Genomic DNA, 18,041 nt, shown 5'->3' with positions numbered 1-18,041 from the left:
GCAACAAAGGGCCTTACTGTCATATGGCCCGACTGTTGCTTTATAGACTGTCATGTTTTTTGTTTTTGTTTTTTTTGCAAAAGACAAAAGCCTTACTATAGACTGTCATTTTTTGCGAAAAAAAAACGCTTTACTGTTGTTTTTTTTGCGAAAAAAAGCCTCACTAGAGTGTCATTTTTTGCAACAAAAAAACATACTATAGACTGCCGTTTTTTGTGAGAGAAGCCGCTCGACTCAAAATGTGTCGTGACTTTGAAACAGCTCCGCCAATCAAGTTTGGACTTTTTTCAACATTTCCATGCACATGGGCCGCCGCTTTTGCACCGTCAACATCCGTCTCTCCGTCTGGAGAGCAGGGTGCTGATTATTTTCGGCCGACAAATATTTATCAACGATGGAGTTCATTCTTTTTGATAAAAGGTCTCTCCCGTGACCTAAAAGAGGGCACTTAACGTGGATTCTGATCTTGAGGACCAATCGGAAGGAAGTTGGAAAGCTTCCTGAATAAATCAGGCACGACGGCACGCGGAGGTGTTTGGGCGAGATTGCGCAACGTGTCCGAGCGAGCGAGCGAGCGAGCGCGTCCTCAAAGGCCTTCCGGAGACTAGAACGCGTACCGTTTCAAAGCGGCTAGAACGCGTCGTATTTTTCCGAGACTTTAATACGTAACGCTTGAAAGGGCGCTTTTTCAAAGTCGCCTTTGGCGTTTGTGACACGGACAAAGGCTGTCGCCGCCCGCCCTTGCGGGAAGGAAGCAAGCGGCCGCCACTTGTTCATTGGAGACGGAGCGGCTGAGAGAAAGGGTACGCGGCCACCATGCCTGTCGATTCGCTCAAGCAGTACAAGAAGACGCTGAAGATGATGCTCCGCATCCTTTGGATGCTCTGCCTCTGCATGGTGTTGCTCGCCGAATGTAAGCCTACTTTTTTTTATCAACTTCATTTGCGGCGTCGGGACGCTGCGTTTTTTTGGGGGGGCCGGCCTCTGGATCGCAACCTTTCGGCCGCGTTTTTATTTCGGCCGCGTTTTTATTTCGGCTTTTATTTTCGGTTCTCCGAAACGTTGGCACGATATTTTCTGCGACGTCGATTGTCCGAATCCATTGTGAAAGTCCCGGTACGTTTGGCCGAAGCCTTGACGTTTGCATGACTTTTAAGACTTTAATGAAAAAACACGGCCACAAAAGCCCAAACTGTCCCAAAGGTTTGTTCACCCCCCCCCCCCCCCCCCCCCCCCCCCCCCCCCCCCCCCAACCTGACTAACATCGTTTCATAATTGTCTCGTCTTTCATGTCGGCGCCCGGGAAAGTAGAGAACGTTGTCAGTCTATGTTGTGTCATGAGTTATTTCAAAGGCCCCCCCCCCCCCCCTTGATTGAGAAGCCATCATTTGTACGATTGCGCGCCTACATGCAATTTGTGTTTTGTCATCAAAAAAAGGTCTCAAATCAACCGCCCACCCCCGCATCTCAAGTCATCGTTTGGGAACTCCGATTTCACCGTCTTTTCATAAGAATGGTTTCAATGAAAGATCCAAATCATTTGAAAATAATCGTACGGTTGCACGTTGGCCAGTTTGAAAGCGCAGAGCGTCGGGAGGCAGAAGCGCTCGCAGCGCATGTCGTTCGTCTTCTTGCAGGGGCGATAGCGGCGTCAATGGCGGAGATAAAAGCCGAACTTGGAAAATCTGTTACATTGAAGATCAACAAGGCACCAGTCGCCACCGCCAAACTGCAGTGGGTCAAAGTCGGCAGTTCCGAAACGACAATCGCCACCTGTACCGGAACCGAAGGTAAGGGATGAAGGCCGACCGGCGTTTGCGATACGATGGCCGCGGGATTTCCTCATAGCCAGGTTGCACTTGGAATGGGGGAAGGAAGACAAAGAGTAAAGTTTGCACGTCGCGACAAAGCGTCTTGTCTCTTCCCCGTGCGCGGCGCGGTCAGCTAACCCGGCGCTTCTCCTTCACATGCTGCAAATATCGCCGCGCTACAAATGATGTCATCTTGCCCTAACGGACCGTCAGCATCATGGGGCACTCCGGAGTATACGGAACCTTACACGGCTGCGAAAGCCACGGTGGACGCCGCACTCGGAAGCCTGACTATCTTGAACATTGCTGACAATGACAAGGGCGCCTACAAGGCCAAATTCAAGCCGCCGGCGCCGACGCCTACGAAGACGTCGCGGACGGTGGCTTCCAAGTCACCGTGGGGGGTGAGTTCATTTCCCGCGGCGCGGCTGAGCGATATCGGACGTCTTCAAGTCCGCCGCCGTCTCTGTTTGTCAGCCAAGTCCGGAGCCGGCTCGGCTTCCCCCGGGCCTGGCCGCTCCTCTTTTGCCTGGCCCTGTCCCTGCTCTGGGCCATCTAGCCGACAAGGTGAGCGGGCCGGTCGGCGAGCCTTCCTCCCGCTTAGCCGGCCGGAGGGCTTACGGCTTCCTCGCGGAAACTTGCCTTTCCGTAGTGGTTTGCATGGGTCTCGTAGGTGCGGAGCTTGCTGATGAGCTAATAATTTGATTCGGGTGAGTCAATGACAGAAGCGCCAAAAATTTGATTCGGGTGAGTTAATGACAGAAGCGTCAAAAATTTGATTGGGGTGAGTCGACGCCAGAAGCGTCAAAAATTCGATTCGGGTGAGTCAACGACAAGCATCATCGGGTGAGTCGACGACAGAAGCGTCAACCGATGTCGACCGATGGAGTACTTCGGACGGGAGTTGCGTTTGGCCAAATCGAGGGGAGGGAAAGTTCACATTCTTGTTGATTTTTCTCTCCCCTTGCAGAAGGGGAGCCAGCCGCTCGCCACGGATACCGACGGAGCCTCCGACTCTTCCGCATATGTCCTTTGGTTCGGAGGGGCTCTTTTGCCGGCTCGGTCCTATCCGATTTCAGCAGTTCAAAGTCCGAATCGGGTTTTTGGGATCTTTTCTGCTCGTGAATAAAAATGTCTTTTGCTCATCCATCCAATCGTCGTTTAACCAAGCGTCTTCATTCAAAGCGAAAGCGCGCGCGTGACTGCAAGAGCATGTTCCGCCATGTACTTTTTCCCCGTTGGCATCCCAGCCCAAACGCATGTTTGGTCCAGTCAAATCTGTTGTCATTTTCTCGTGGTTGGTCCAAAAATGTAGGAGCCTTCCTGTAGGCAGTCGTTTTTTGGCGGGAAGAAGCCATACCGAAGACCGTGTTGTTGTTTTTTTTGCCAAAATAGGCCTTTAAAAAAAAGCCTTACTATAGACTAGTTTTTTTTTCCGAAAATAAAGCCTTACTGTAGACTTTTTAGCCTTACTATCAATGTTTTTATTTTTTAAAAGCCTTAATTTAGACTTGTTTTTGTTTGGTGTTTCATAAAAAGCCTTATTACATACTGTCGATTTACATACTGTCGTTTTTTTGCGACACAAGCATTACTAGTTTTTTTTTTTTTTGCGAAAAAAACCTTACCATAGCCTGTCGTTTCTTGAAAAAAAAGGCCTTAAAAAAGAAACGGCCTTAGTATAGACTGTCGTTTTTTTCGGGGGAAAAGCCTTATTAGAGACTGTCGTTTTTATTTGTGAAAAAAACCGTTGAGTACAAATCACCATGTTGAGTTTAACACGCAGTAAAAGACCAGAGTGCTTTTTCCTTCGTTTTATTCAAGGTTTGTTGATAACACTGCTACCTTGCGGACAGAAGGTGTAATTTCTACAAGAATTGCGGAGCTGAAAGTGGTCTTCCGTTTCAAAATAAACTACGGTCGTCGTGTCCTTAAATAAAACGAGTATTTTTTTTTTTTAGCTCTTTTACTTCAAGAGACAGATAAAATCCGCCTTTCCGTCGAATTTGACACGTTGAAATGAGTTCAATTTTTTTAAACAGATTTATTAAACATGTTTTGTCCATGTATAATTCAGATGTGACGTCATTGCACTTTTTTTTTAACCGTAACTGAAATCGTTAATTACGGAGTCCATTGCTCCATTCCCTATTTTCTGTGTCCTAACTTACACCAAAAGAGTTCTCATTTGATGCCGGTGAAATCTTACACGCGTGCGCTTCCGTCGATTTGCGATTCTTCGGTGAGGCATTGAAGAATGACAGCTGTGCGCTAATGTTGGGACCCAAATCTGGGTCAGGCGTACGGTCCAAGCGGGACACCAGAAGAAGCCATTAAAATACTTCATATCAGGTCACAAATGACCATTGGATATTCCCTACCTCTGCCGAGGAGGTTATGTTGCTATTAGCGTGGTTATTCATGTTGCTATTAGCGTGATTTTTTTTTTTTTGTTTGTTTCCACTTGACGTTTTTTTTGGCCTCAACGCATTTATGAAGAAAGGCAAACAAAAGCCTTTGCTGCCCCCAGCTGGACACAATCCCGCACTGCACCATTGCCAGCTGGCAGCAAAGTGTCATATTGGAGGGGAAAGTCCAAATTCCAGGGCGGGGCTTCACGAGAAACTGATGCTCCCCGCAGAGGCGTAGTAGCCCGTGCAGTCGGCTGAATATCGTTGGGACAGTGACACCGTGTTCAGCTCCAGCTCTCCGAAATGATAAGCGCCGAGGGTCTGCAATCGCAACAAAAACGCAAAGGCGATTATTTGCATCATCCATTAGTTGTCAGCTAACCGATGAATCGTATTGAGAAATCTTTCACTCCCCCCGCGCTTTTGTTAAAAGACATTATTTCAAAGTGACATCAGAGAATTGGGATTCAGTTCACGCTGCGTAAATTGTGTGAAAATAATAGAAAACGATTTTCTACGAGCAAAACAATCAAAAAATCTGACGGGATTTAAATTGAAAATCCATAACCAGATCAAAAGGCACCATGATGAGATTTAAAATAATGGGAATTGATCATGTTTAAATTATGATTCATGATGAGATTTTAAGTAATCACGAACAGTTTAGTCATCGTGACGAGATTTAAAATCTTCGTAAACTTTCAAAAATGTGCCCGAAGGGATTAAAAATCCCTGTGAGATCAAAAGTAATTTTGATGAGATTAAATTGTCATGACCAGATTTTAAAATCATTGTGACGAGATTCAAAGTAATCATGAGATATAAAATTGTCATGACGTTTAAAGTCATCGTGACGATCAAAAATGTGCATGAGAGGATTGAAAATCACGAGATTAAAACCCTCATAAGATTAAAAGTGATTTGTGATGAAATTAATTGTCATCATGACAGCATTTAATGACATTGTGACAAGATTAAAAGTAATCACGACGCTGAAAAATTCATGACAAGACAAATTCATTTTGAGATTCAAAATCAGTGCGATTTTAAAATCACCGTGACATCATTTGAAATGATCGTAGCAAGATTAAGAGCAACCGCGATGACGACAAGAATAAAAGCCATCGCGACAAGATTTCAAGTCATCGCGATGAGATCTTTAAAGTCGTCATGAGACGATTTAATGATCCACATGACGAGATTACGTCATGGCGAAATTTGGAGCCATTAATGACGACTGAAAAGACAACAAAATTCAGAATACGTTTCCTGTTGAAGAAGCTGAAATTTGAACAATTTGAAACGAAACGACGTTTGTAAACGACTACTCGATTATTAGAATAGCCGTCAAACATTTTGACAGTCGATTCATTTGCAATCAATCGTTGGCAACATTACTCCGTGTTTGTTTTTTTTACGACGATTTCTTATCGTCCTATGTAGCGCGACAACTTTTTTCCCTCAAACGTTCCAACTTCAAACCAAACGAAGCAGCTGAGCGGACGACAACGGCATTCGACTGACTCGTGCCTCTGACCTTTAAAATATTTCTGGCGTCAAACGCCTCTCGTTCGTTTGCGCCATGTCGTCCTGACCCGCCGGCTCCTTCCGCTGCGGAGGGAAAAAAAAAAAAGCAGAGTTGGAAGGAGGAGCGGAGTAGCAAATCAAACTTTTTTCCATCGGGAAAAGTCGGGCCCCGATTGACGCGTGCCGGTCGAGAACATCGAGAGGGCGGGGTCAACTCCATCCCGGGCCAAAATGAAAGAAGTCTTTGTCAGTACTTGGAAAACATGTCAACAGTTATGCGGATGCCGCAAGTGTCTCTTGAGGAATTTGTTGCTCAACATCCATGTGTGTCCACATGGCTGCTCTACTCGGATGCGGGGAGAAAACATGTTGACGTAACACCTCCTGCATAAACAAGTCTTAGCCCTCCTGTTATGTTGCGGGTCAAAACGACCCGTTAGAAAGACAAATATGTTGAATGTAGTTTTTTTTTTTTTATCAGTACTTGGCTTGTGTATAATCAACAAGAAGACAGTTTTGTGAAAGCGTTTTTGAAAACTTTCAGACTTTCTTGATGAAGAAGCAAAACACGGGTCAGTTTGACCCAGGATATTGTCATTATTCCTAACACACAGGTAGAAATGAAACATTACCTTTGTTACTTGGGGAGTGGGTTTCCACACACACACGCACACAACAAAATGAGATTTTGACACTATGGCAGATAAAAACACCTCTGGGTCATATTGACCCAGAGGCATCATTGCTCTTCCTGATAAATGAGCGTTAAACAAAAATAAACAAATCATTTTGTAGTTAGCAAGATGACACACACGCACACAAATAGGTTCTGACGCTTTCAGATGATTAGGCATGACCCTGGGTCAAATTGACCCAGGACATTACCACTATTCCTGACAAATAAACCTAACACAAGGGTATACATTAAGTATTGCCTTTTTTTTTTTTTTTTTACTTTGGGAGAGTGTTTCTACACTAAAAATAGATATATACATTTTAGACATCTTTAAACATAACCCCGGGTCATATTGACCCGCAGACATCATTGCTATTCCTGAGAAATGAACATTAAAAACCAGTTAAACCGAAGTATTAGATTTGGACTACACACTTATAAACGTTTGAGTGGCTAAATACAACCCGGGTCAAAGTGACCCAGGGACATTTTTTTTGTTCCTTGCCAAAAAACAAAAAACATAACAGGTGGGTTAAAATGCTTACATGGGCCCATATACTTGAAAGAATTGTTTGTTAGATGTTATTTCCCAAGTGATAAACATATTCTTAACCCTTTGTGTGCTACTGCCATTGCTCCCTACCGGTGGTGTCCTTTCTGAACAAGGTGTTGATCACAGTGCCGTGCAGCTTGACTCTGTCCCACTCTCTTGCCATCAGTCCCACAGAGACAAAATAGTCCACCAGGCGATCCGCTATCACCTGCAACCTGTAGCAGAACCACACACGTGAAACAGAGTAAACTTGAAAACACAGAGAAACTATCTTTATTTAGTTTTACTCCCATTACTTATCAGAGCTGTCCGTCACGTTGACTTTAGCGTACAAGACGTCCACCATGGCAGGATCGTCGTTCATATACTCGATGCCGGCAACCTGTAAAGGAAGAGGCTTCCCTCCTGTGATGTCCCTGAGAGAAATGAGAGAAGAAAAAAATCAATATAGCAGCGTTCTAGGCCAGTGGTTCTCAGCCTTTTTAGCTAAAGCATCTTCAGATGAACAAAAGATGGAAAAGAGAGGGGAATTTTGGAATTACATTCATACATTCGCTCCATGTGTCTTTTATTCAGGACAGATCATGTAATGGTGTCTTTTATTTCTGGGTTATCTTCTGAAAGTTTGTGTGACTAATGACCAGAGGTGGACATTTTTCTTTTTTTTTTTTTTTGGTGGTCTATCAGCTTGTTTAGGGCATTATTGACGCGACATAAAAGAAGCGAGCAGACTGAACCAACGCCCGAGTCCATCCTTGTTCACACACATGAATATTACTAAAACCGAGAGGATCGTGTAAAAGTTATGATGTTTCCAAATGATTCAATGAAGAGAGTTGTCTTCAAATTTAACAATGTACCTGATAAAGTTTTGACAGTTCTGGAGGTGCTCACATGCTTTCCTCACTTCCGAGTCATCTAACAACGTGAGGGTGCCGACAGTCAGGTGAAGCTTTGCTGGGTTCTGAAAGATGCTTTCATCTAGTCCGTAATCCTGCGTGTTAAATAAAAAAAAAAAAAAAAATATATATATATATATATATATATATATATATATATATATATATATATATATATATATATATATAAAGCTGTCTGAAATCTGGAGAAGAAAAAAGCACTAAAGTATAAAACCTAATCCAGAAATGATTTCCACTATTGTACCTGTGAAAATTGCTGCAAGACTTCATCTTTAAACCTCAAGAATCCCTCTTGGATTTTGGGATCATTGAGCGGAAACGACAGGAAATGCGTGAAAGGTTGTTTCTTCCGAAAGTTGTCGACAAGGACCTCGATTCTTGTGATGGCGGAGGAGACCGCGGATTTGTGCGGCCCTGTCACGACTGTCAGGTGGAAATAAATAACTTTTACAATTACTTTAGGACTTGGAGATCAAAATACAGCACTAGCAACAGAATCCATATTCAGTTGTGGCTAATCAGCGGGGAGGCGGAGTTAGCAGTGGCTAATTTGCATATGACATGGCCGCCCCCTCAAAACAGGTTAATCTCCAGTGACTTTTACCTATCTGTCCTTCCACTCCTTGTTTGGGAATGTTAATGGAAGTCTTTGTGTCCGTCTCGAGGCGTTTACGCGTTTCTCCCTTTTTCCCAATGATGTATCTGTCGAAACCCCAAAGGTGATTATTTCCCACAGAGCAAAAAGTACATTTGATACTTTAATATGACTTACTTGTAGAGGACTGTTGGCACTTTGATGGCACAACGAAATCCTCTCTCCGTCTGTTCTATCAAGTGGGTGTCACAAGTTTCCTCTGCCTCGAATTCTTCACTTTCTACAACACAAAAAGTCAATTAAATCATGGCTGGGGGAGGGGGATAAGATGTATACATACCAGGTGGTCCAATGTAGGAAAAATCCTCCTCCTCCTCATACTCCTCTTCTTGAACGACGTTCCTTCGGTATATTCTTCCGTTTATATTAATTAATGGGGGGCGTAAAACGTCCATGTTATGAAGAAGTGGCCGCAAAAAAGCATGAAATTGGGTGAAATAAACGCGCCGCAAAATGAAGTTAACGTCTTTATTTACTGAGAGTTAGCTTGAAAGCGTTTAGCTGGCTAGTGACATGCTACTCAAAGACATCGAATATAGATTTCGCCGTGAAATAATATTCGTACGTCAACGTGACCACCATCTTGAATGTGTCAGCAAAGCCACAGATGACGCTGTCGCAAATATTTAATATTTAAATCCAAGTCTCGTGGGGTTACGGGTGAAAATTTTGGTCACTACTGCATCTAAATATTTTATGCGGGCATTAGTATGTGTATGAACGGACGGAGCGACATAGGATGTCGCCGTTTTGAAGGAATAATGATGGTTTACGTGGGGGGAAGGTGTTACACATTCAACATGGCGGACGCGCTTACGTATCCGAACGAAGAATAATTTGTCTGCGTGCAATTTGTTTGAAATCCGTTCGTGTGACTAGCCAGCTAGTTTTGTCAGATCTGCAAGACATATTTTTGTAATTTTGTAACACCCACAATTCTGTGAGATCTCGAAATAAATGTTTCACACTGGCGCCATTTACGGAATTCTGAGAAGCTTACAAGTTTTTAAAAGACTTATAAAAACTGGAGAACCCGTTTTCAATCGATTGAGTAACCCATCTACTATATATGTTTGCGTACATTCATTTGCCGTAAACTGTGTTCTTTTGTCGCAAAGTGTGGCTAAGGTAGCTTAGCATCAACCGGGCGTTTGGTGTTGGAAGATTTGCGGATCATCGCGCGCATTAAGGGTAAGTTACTTTAAAACGTGATCAAATTGCGAAGTTTAGCGAGGTGATGCGTTTATTGCCATATGCGCAATTGTCTGCTTTGCTTGGCCTTTTCGTGGCTAGCGCGAGCTAACTTATTGTGTTTACATGAACGCCGTTGCCTTCCTTGCGTTAGATTCAAATGCAGTTTGAATGACAAGTGTGTTTGCAAATATGACGCGCAGGCAATGGCGGCCTCCTCTTCATCCTCCTCGGCCGGAGGCGTTAGCGGAAGCTCGGTGACGGGTTCGGGATTCAGCGCCTCGGAACTCATCCCTCCGAGGAAGGTCCTGTACACTTATCCCAAAGGAGCTGGTGAAATGATGGAAGGTTAGTTATGGAAATGCATTGATCACGCATAATAGGATCTGTAATAAACAAATCTGAATTTACGAAGAGCTAAAGCTAGGGTGTCAAACATATGGGCCGCGGGCCGGATCTGGCCTGGAATAGGTTTAACCTGGCCCGCTGGATGATTTTGTGAATAAAAGAATATTGGTGTCCACAATCAACTGACAAAATTGCTAAGTTTTACAAGCAATTCCCTGACTTACAATTGCCACACTTATGTGAAATAACTTGCTGGGCATTTTTGTTTTTACTTTACTGGAGTTAGCTTTTAAAACAAAGCAAAACACCGGTCTTTTTTGTCTTTCCTTTTTTCTTTCCAGCTTCTGTGATTTGTTCAATCATCTCACAAATTGCAATTTTCCTTATATGTTCTTGTATTGCCCTTTTCAGATGGCTCAGACAGGTTTCTGTGCGAGTCGGTGTTCAGCTACCAAGTAGCGTCTGCGCTGAAGCAGGTCAAACACGGTATGTGACCGAAACACATATGATAGCAGTTTAATTTTTCTTTTCTGATTGTTGATCTCCCGGTAGATCAACAAGTTTCTCGCATGGAGAAGCTGGCCAGTCTCGTGCAGGAGCTGGAAGCCGACGAGTGGCGATACAAGCCCATCGAACAGCTTCTAGGATTCACGCCGTCGTAAACAAAGAGCACACACCGGAATGACTTTTTTTTGGGGGGGGTCTGTCTAATTAAAAAAAAAAAAAAAAAAGTGCAGGCCAACATACTTGCACTGGCTTCGTAAATATTATAAGTATTAAAGAAAAGGTATGTTGGTAAAAGTTGAAGTACTGATTCAACTCCTGTACTTAGGTAAATGTAAAAAGTTTTAACTGTAAATCATTTACAATAAATAAAAAGTGCAAACAAATACTCATATTTTTTTTCAACGTACATGGCGCTTTTGTCTTGTTTAGCCACAATTGCTGTAAAATACACAGCACTGCTTGACAGTAAAACACGCTTCCGAACGTGGTGGTAAGATCAGACAAACCTTCAAAACGCAACCCAACCATACACTTTTATTTTGAAGTTCATCCAGGAAGCATGTCACAACTCATTTGACGGCACAAAATATTACTCCCTCCCGGCATGACTCAATGTCTTGCCGGGAGGCATCTTACTTTTCAGCCATATGAGGATACAAAATAACAAAACGGTAAATTTCACGTCAAAGACAGCATTATAAAATAAAAAGTAGCTTTGCTGGCTTCATCGCTACGTTAGCAAGCAATTGTAGACACAAACGCGATTTTGACAAATTTCAAATTTTGAAAAAGACAGTAAACTGATTGATTTGATTGCTTTTTTTGAAGTCATGAATACTTTCCCAATTTCATTTAAAATAAAATGATTGATCAAATAAAATGATTTATGCTAACATCCTGACGCGATCACCATTGCTACTGATCACTATTGAACTGAGTCAAATGTTTCTTCTGTGGGTCTCAAGTCACTTTTGTCAGTTTGAAAAAATATATGGAAAGAAACCTGTCTAAAATTTCAGATTAAATTCATGTTAAAAAAAAAAAGTGATCAAAAAAATCAAATTTGATTATTCATTATTAAGTGGGACGAATGTTTGTTTTTTTTTTTATTTTAAAAGGGAAAGCTGAATTATACGTATTTGGAGTTGGAGGCGTGATCAGTGGAATGCATAAAGATATTTAAAAGTAGAGTACAAAGTATTTCTTACTTTCCAGCTCCCACAAAAAAAATATTATATAATGTAAGTATGCTACACGCAATCCACCCATGCACGTAGTTAAAAGTTGTACATTCTTCAAATCAGCTTATGTTTGTTTTACTCCAATTACACAAACATGTTCTAGTTGAAGAATGACGTCACGGCTCTCGTATCAATCGGCGGACGTGCTGTGTTGACAGCGAGCAAACACGGTGTTTTGTTCCCTCCAAGTGAATGAGAGTGTGTGTGTGTTTTTTTTTTTAATTCGCAGCGAGGAGGGTGTGGAGCGTACAGAATGTACCGTCGCACTTGGAGGACAGTCCAGGCGCTTGGCAAAGACACGCCTCTGGACGCAGTTTGGAATTTAATCCCCGGGAAGGGAGTTCACAAATTTGGCGTGCTCGAAAACACTTTCTAAGAAGTCAGGCATCAGGAATTAAAAAGCTCGCCGCCTCATGTTTATATCGTCAAGTTTGGATTCTCGATTCTACTGCTGTGCAGCAACAGAAAGACGCAATTGGTTGTCATGTCCGCAGTGCAGATATGTTTTTAAAAAGTCTGCACACACAGAGCAGCCTTCCAGATTAAAGCAGATATTTCAAAATAAGATAACACGGGCAAGTAAATCATACAAACTGGAGCGCTTGAAGAATTCTTAACACAGAATAACTCTCATCTTAATGCCCCTTTGTGAACGCGGATGGATTCAGACGTTGGTTCGGTCTGCTTGCTTCTTTCAATGAGAATAATGTGGTACAACTTTAGCTAACTAAAGCTGCTGTAAACTACTCCTCTGGCTGCTAACACCCAACTGATTTCCATCTGTTTCCACCCTCCAACTGTTACCATAATTATCGTAAAAATACGTTAGCTATACACTGTACATATATATGGACTGTATACATTTTATATATATATATATATATATATATATATATATATATATATATATATATATATATATATATATATATATATAAACATCTCATTTCAGATGTAATAAATTGATCAAAATGGCTCTTTGAATGTTAAAGGTTTGCCGACGCCTGTTCTAGGGAATGTGACTGAATCAACCAATCATATTCTTTGATGAGTTTCAATAAAAGTCTAGATGTTCTTGTTGGCTGTTCCTTGCTGTGTTGCGTTTTCATCAAAAATGGTTTCATTGTGCATTCTCAAGAGTTTGGCAAATTTCAAGTGTGGCTTCTCAAAATATAGTCGGCCTTGAATAATTTTGCTACCCGACCCATCTACTCTGACGTGAAAAAGACAGGAGAATGTTATGACGTGCGTTAAATCGCCAATACGTGCCAGAAATTCCTGCGGCTCTTCCAATGTTTGTGTCAGCCTCTTGGGAGCCTCCCTGACCAATTTTCTTCTCATCTTGTCATCTATTTTGGAGGGACATCCAGTTCCTGGTAATGTCACGCTTGTGCCATATTTTCTCTATGGATTGATGGCTATCCCTTGGTGTATTTAGTGTCAAGTAAATATATTTGAACCTTCTCCTGACAATGATATTCTTCTTATGATATGGAAACTACCACTTGGCTTTTGGCTGTATGATGCGACTACAAAAATGTCAAGAAAAGACTACTAGAACAGCTGAACTTTAACTGGGGTGAATCAGTGCCAGTTTAAATGATGGCAGAGGTGTATTGACTCCTCGATAATGATTTAAGGGTGAATGGTTCATTCTGAGACCATTAATAAGAGGGTGTGCACACTTATGCAAGTTCAGAAACTTTTGTTCTTATCACAAAGCCTGGCGATTAAATAAGGGTGTGTAGACTTTCGAAATGCACTTGACAATACTTAAAACGTAACAATCAAATTTGAACAAATATACGGTATTTTTCGGACAATAAACCGCACCGGATTATGAACTTTTTTTTTTTTTTTTTTTTTCCCAAACTGCCTGGTTACAACAACATCATGCCTTTACAACAGACACGAAACATGCTTGCATGTTTAGAAATACAGGCAGCACCAACGTATTTTCAACTTTTGACTTTTCCAACCACTCAGATTGTTAGAATACTGTACCAACACAACAAGAACACACCCCATCGCGCTTACAAGTGGAATGTCCCCTCCTGGTGGCACGTAAAATAGAAGTTCAAAATCAATACTTCCATAGCGACTTCTTCTGTCTCCCTTTGTTTACCAGAAGAATGCCCCCTAGCGGTTGGTAAATAAGATGCACTGGACTATAATTCTGGTCTATAGACCTTACATTTACAGTATTTAAAATAAATTAACAGTGTAAGCGATAAATAAAATGGAATGTGCCTGAACATAAATGCAGAAATCACACCACAATTTGCCTTTAGGTGTGCTTGTGAGTGTGAATGGTCGTTCGTCTCTGTGTGCCCTATGATTGGCTGGCGACCAGTTCAGAGTGCAGCCCAATGACAGCTGGGATAGGCACAAGCTCGCCTGCGGGCCTTGTAAGGGGAAACTGTTAAGAAAACGGACGGATGGAAAAGAAAAAGATTGACCTACATAATCTTGGGGGGTTGCCAGTGGGCTGCGCCGCACTGTAAGACTTGACCCCCCCTCCGCCGCCCCTTTCCTTATTGGGTGGGACACAGTGTGCTTTGTGGCGTTTGTCTTGTTTAGATAGACACTCCCACTCACGTGTACCCTACCAAAGACTTGCTTCTAACTTCCTCACTCACGTACACAAACAACTTCCTCTTTTGCAATTTAACACTGCGCATGCATGACTTCGTAGCTGGATGCCGGTCAATCTCAGGGCACATGTTGACAAGCATTCCCACTCACATTGGCAGCTATGACAACAATTTAAAGTCTCCGGTTTTAGGAATTTGGGAGGAAGTAGAAGTAGAAAATTGAAGCGAGCAATGGGATAGCAGACTTGAAATCCAAACCCAAAGAATGTGAGGCAGACACGCGAACCACTTGACCATCAGCCGCCTCGTGCGCAACACCTAACAAACAAATCAGCTGCTTGTGTCGTCTTTATGTCACCTAGTGGCTGCAAAACATGTTTTTTTTACAAGTCAGCTGATGGCTGATGCAATGTCAATGATACACATTGATATAGAACAAGCTGTTTGTAGAACACACATAGATAGATAGATAGATAGATAGATAGATAGATAGATAGATAGATAGATAGATAGATAGATAGATAGATAGATAGATAGATAGATAGACTATACTGTAGATGTACTATAGATATACTGTAGATAGATCTGACTATATTTATAATAATAAATAGATACAGACAGACATACTGTAGATAGACCTACAGTATGTCTATATTTATAACAATAGATAGATAGATAGATAGATAGATAGATAGATAGATAGATAGATAGATAGATAGATAGATAGATAGACTAGATCTGACTATATTTATAATAATAAATAGATACAGACAGACACACTGTAGATAGATCTACAATATGTCTATATTTATAACGATAGATAGATAGATAGATAGATAGATAGATAGATAGATAGATAGATAGATAGATAGATAGATAGATAGATAGATAGATAGATAGATAGATAGATAGATAGATAGATAGATAGGCTATACTGTAGATGTACTGTAGATATACTGTAGATAGATCTGACTATATTTATAATAATAAATAGATACAGACAGACACACTGTAGATAGATCTACAGTATGTCTATATTTATAATGATAGATAGATAGATAGATAGATAGATAGATAGACAGACAGACAGACAGACAGACAGACAGACAGACAGACAGACAGACAGACAGACAGACAGACAGACAGACAGGCAGGCAGACAGACAGACAGTTTGGCATATGGTGCAGAGGTGGCTAAAATTAAAGATGCTGGTGTGTAATAAAACCACCAATCCTGTCCTTGACCAAAACAAGTTTAAAAAGGTACCTACTGAAATACACAATCGCAAAGTATTTGTACAATCATAAGTGTAGAGAATAGTTTTTATCTACAGTGTTTTATGCTGGAATAAGATTCAACACATTCCACAATCACAATGATTGTAAATAAAAATGTATAAAAATGAACGTAACAAAAGTATATGGTATTAATGTTGATGTGCATCATGGCCACAAAGATGTTGCATCATGGACATGTCATTAAAAGAGCGCGTTTTTTTTTTTTTGGTTATCATTTTACGACGATGCTGTTGCTGCAGTGTTGTTTTCCAGGCTCTGCAGCAGGCAAAAAATGTGATGTAATGCTTTAGGAGCAAAACAGGTGATGTCATGCCTTTGCAGCCATACAGTAGACGCTACCATCCCAACCAGATAGCGCGACTCTTAGCCATTTAATGTCCTCCACGCTATGATATAAAAAGAAGAAAAATGTTTTTGAAAGTGTTCCCAACAAGCCCAGGCAAGTCCCTGTACATTTCCACAGCAGCGGGGGTCAGCTATTCAACAGGAGCCCCCCTGTTTTTTCTTCTTTTTTTGTTCGGTGCTAGCGCGTTACCAGGCAAGATAGAGCTCGGGGGTGTGACTCTTCTTTTTGATTGGCCGACTCTACTGCGAAGGGGGCGCGGCTTCCGGGCAACTATATAAACATTGTTGCGAGGCAAGCCGGAGCTGCAGAGCTTTTCGACAGCTGCTTGACGTGGACTGTTGAGGACAAGGAAGTTATCCGATGGTAGCTTTCTGCAGACAATAAAGCTCCGATTAATTGATCATTTTCTTTGGCGTTGAAGGTAAGGGCTTATATTGAAATTTAATTGTGATGTATTCGGAGCCATTGTGCACTTTCTTAATTCCTGTTTTGTACCGCACAGCTCTGTAGTAATTTGAGACCAGTGCAAAACGATTACTTTCTCTCATTTTGCTATTTACAATTTTATATTTGCGGAAAATATTGATAGTATGACTTACAAGTTCTAAATAATGTCATTCGGCTCATTTATCTACAGAAAATGAAAGCGGTGTTTTCTTTGTTCCCAGTGTTTCTACAAAGCTCCATATTTCAGATTTTATATTAATGTACTGTACTTCTAGTATCATGCAGTTATTAAAATGTGTTATGTGCAATGTGATTGCACAGTGACTTTCCAAAAAGAGAGTGAGAGAAAAAAAGACATGACATTGGTGCACAGGAGGAAATCCAATGGTAGAAAAGTCATGTTCTTTGTGCCCTAGTTTCCTTTGTTAACACTACACAATTCAACAGTCATCTCATCCTTCTGTTTTTCTTTTGCTTCTTTCTTCAACGCAGGTGATGCATTCGAGTGCCTCAAACGTGCAAACTGGGAGCTTGCCCCCGTCTCCGGTGGACTTGAGCCCTAGGAGGCTTTCTTGGGGAAATTTGGTGCAAAGGCTTACTGACAGTATGGAGTCCCGGTCCAACAACACCAGCCGGAGTGACCTCTCGGACTCAGGTGGGCAAAAAACTGATTTATGCAGTACCACTTTTACCGACTGGGTTGTAATCGATATCTTTCCGATCCGAACAGTGTCCGACGTGTCCGAGGAGGACCTATTCTACGACCCCACGGAGGAGGCCATCTTGAAAGAGGTGGTGGATCTGATCGAGCGAAGCCTGCGCGAGGCCAAGGACTCGCCGTGCGCCCTGCGCTGCGCCAAACTCCTCATCCCGGACCGGCTCCTGGAGCGGATCGGCGGCGAGCTCCTGCACCTGGCAGCCAGCGAGCCGTGCGGCCTACGTGGCGCGCTAGTGGACCTATGCGTGGAGCGGGGGGCGCAGTGCGAGAGCGTGGCGCAGCTCTCGGCGGATCCCTACCTGGTCCCCACTTTTCAGCTGACTCTGGTGCTGAGGTTGGAGTCCGGTGGGCTGTGGCCCAAGATCCAAGGACTTTTTAGTTCCAAAGTGCCAGCGGGACGGCAAGCCATCAAGCTAAGCACGGGATTCCGCGTCATCAAGAAAAAACTGTATTGTTCCGAGGATCTTCTGATCGAGGAATGTTGAAGATAACTTTGTTACGAGGAAAGGTGTCACTACGGTACATGCGCAGAAAGCTTCAGCTCAAGCCGTGTACCTCCGTTTCTATGGAAACCGCCCCAATGGCAGCTACAGCTAAACGATCATTAAAAAAAAAAAGACGGAAAACATATCATTTCGCATAACAGCTTCTAGTCAGACGTCATTCCATACCATGTGGACGCTTATTTATTTGATATTCAAATATTCATACGACATTGCACTTTGTTTGCACATACTGTATTTTGTTTTGCTTTTTGTATTTTCACAGTCGCAAAAAAATAAATTATTTTTCTAACAA

The 18,041-nt window shown here is 42.2% G+C and overlaps 4 protein-coding genes and 1 long non-coding RNA gene across 6 annotated transcripts; 4 read left to right on the top strand and 1 right to left on the bottom strand.

Moving 5' to 3' along the window:
• Positions 1 to 203: 203 nt before the first annotated feature.
• LOC148409655 (uncharacterized) lies at positions 204 to 2,965 on the top strand. Its single transcript, XR_015868303.1, has 2 exons — positions 204 to 913; positions 2,782 to 2,965. It is a non-coding gene; the product is annotated as an uncharacterized LOC148409655 (long non-coding RNA).
• Positions 1,637 to 2,516, top strand: LOC148409656 (uncharacterized). Its single transcript, XM_088439191.1, has 3 exons — positions 1,637 to 1,790; positions 2,025 to 2,215; positions 2,289 to 2,516. Exons 1-3 carry the CDS (start codon positions 1,655 to 1,657, stop codon positions 2,514 to 2,516), a joined length of 555 nt encoding a protein of 184 aa, XP_088295317.1. The 5' UTR covers positions 1,637 to 1,654.
• A 1,319-nt stretch (positions 2,966 to 4,284) lies between the features above and the next one.
• Positions 4,285 to 9,100, bottom strand: ascc1 (activating signal cointegrator 1 complex subunit 1). The gene is made up of 9 exons (XM_088439660.1): positions 8,834 to 9,100; positions 8,671 to 8,773; positions 8,503 to 8,600; positions 8,143 to 8,321; positions 7,839 to 7,972; positions 7,275 to 7,394; positions 7,069 to 7,193; positions 5,760 to 5,833; positions 4,285 to 4,543 (listed from the first exon to the last, which is right to left on the bottom strand). The coding sequence occupies exons 1-9, from the start codon at positions 8,946 to 8,948 to the stop codon at positions 4,427 to 4,429; spliced, it is 1,065 nt and encodes a 354-aa protein (XP_088295786.1). The 5' UTR covers positions 8,949 to 9,100; the 3' UTR covers positions 4,285 to 4,426.
• Positions 9,101 to 9,410: 310 nt separating this feature from the next.
• anapc16 (anaphase promoting complex subunit 16) lies at positions 9,411 to 10,982 on the top strand. The gene is made up of 4 exons (XM_088439661.1): positions 9,411 to 9,744; positions 9,948 to 10,092; positions 10,504 to 10,578; positions 10,645 to 10,982. Exons 2-4 carry the CDS (start codon positions 9,951 to 9,953, stop codon positions 10,752 to 10,754), a joined length of 327 nt encoding a protein of 108 aa, XP_088295787.1. The 5' UTR covers positions 9,411 to 9,744; positions 9,948 to 9,950; the 3' UTR covers positions 10,755 to 10,982.
• A 5,369-nt stretch (positions 10,983 to 16,351) lies between these two features.
• On the top strand, positions 16,352 to 18,041 carry ddit4 (DNA-damage-inducible transcript 4). Of its 2 annotated transcripts, XM_088438165.1 has the most exons (3): positions 16,352 to 16,499; positions 17,018 to 17,180; positions 17,256 to 18,041. In XM_088438165.1, exons 2-3 carry the CDS (start codon positions 17,021 to 17,023, stop codon positions 17,726 to 17,728), a joined length of 633 nt encoding a protein of 210 aa, XP_088294291.1. In that variant the 5' UTR covers positions 16,352 to 16,499; positions 17,018 to 17,020; the 3' UTR covers positions 17,729 to 18,041. The 2 variants fall into 2 exon arrangements, with proteins under 2 accessions (XP_088294291.1, XP_088294290.1); XM_088438164.1 differs by having other exon boundaries at positions 17,018 to 18,041.

Source organism: Hippichthys cyanospilos, chromosome 17 (genome assembly GCF_059441005.1).
Source record: "Hippichthys cyanospilos isolate Australia breed blue-spotted pipefish chromosome 17, RoL_Hcya_1.0, whole genome shotgun sequence".
NCBI lineage: Eukaryota > Metazoa > Chordata > Actinopteri > Syngnathiformes > Syngnathidae > Hippichthys > Hippichthys cyanospilos.
This window is presented reverse-complemented; position numbering and strand designations above follow the sequence as displayed.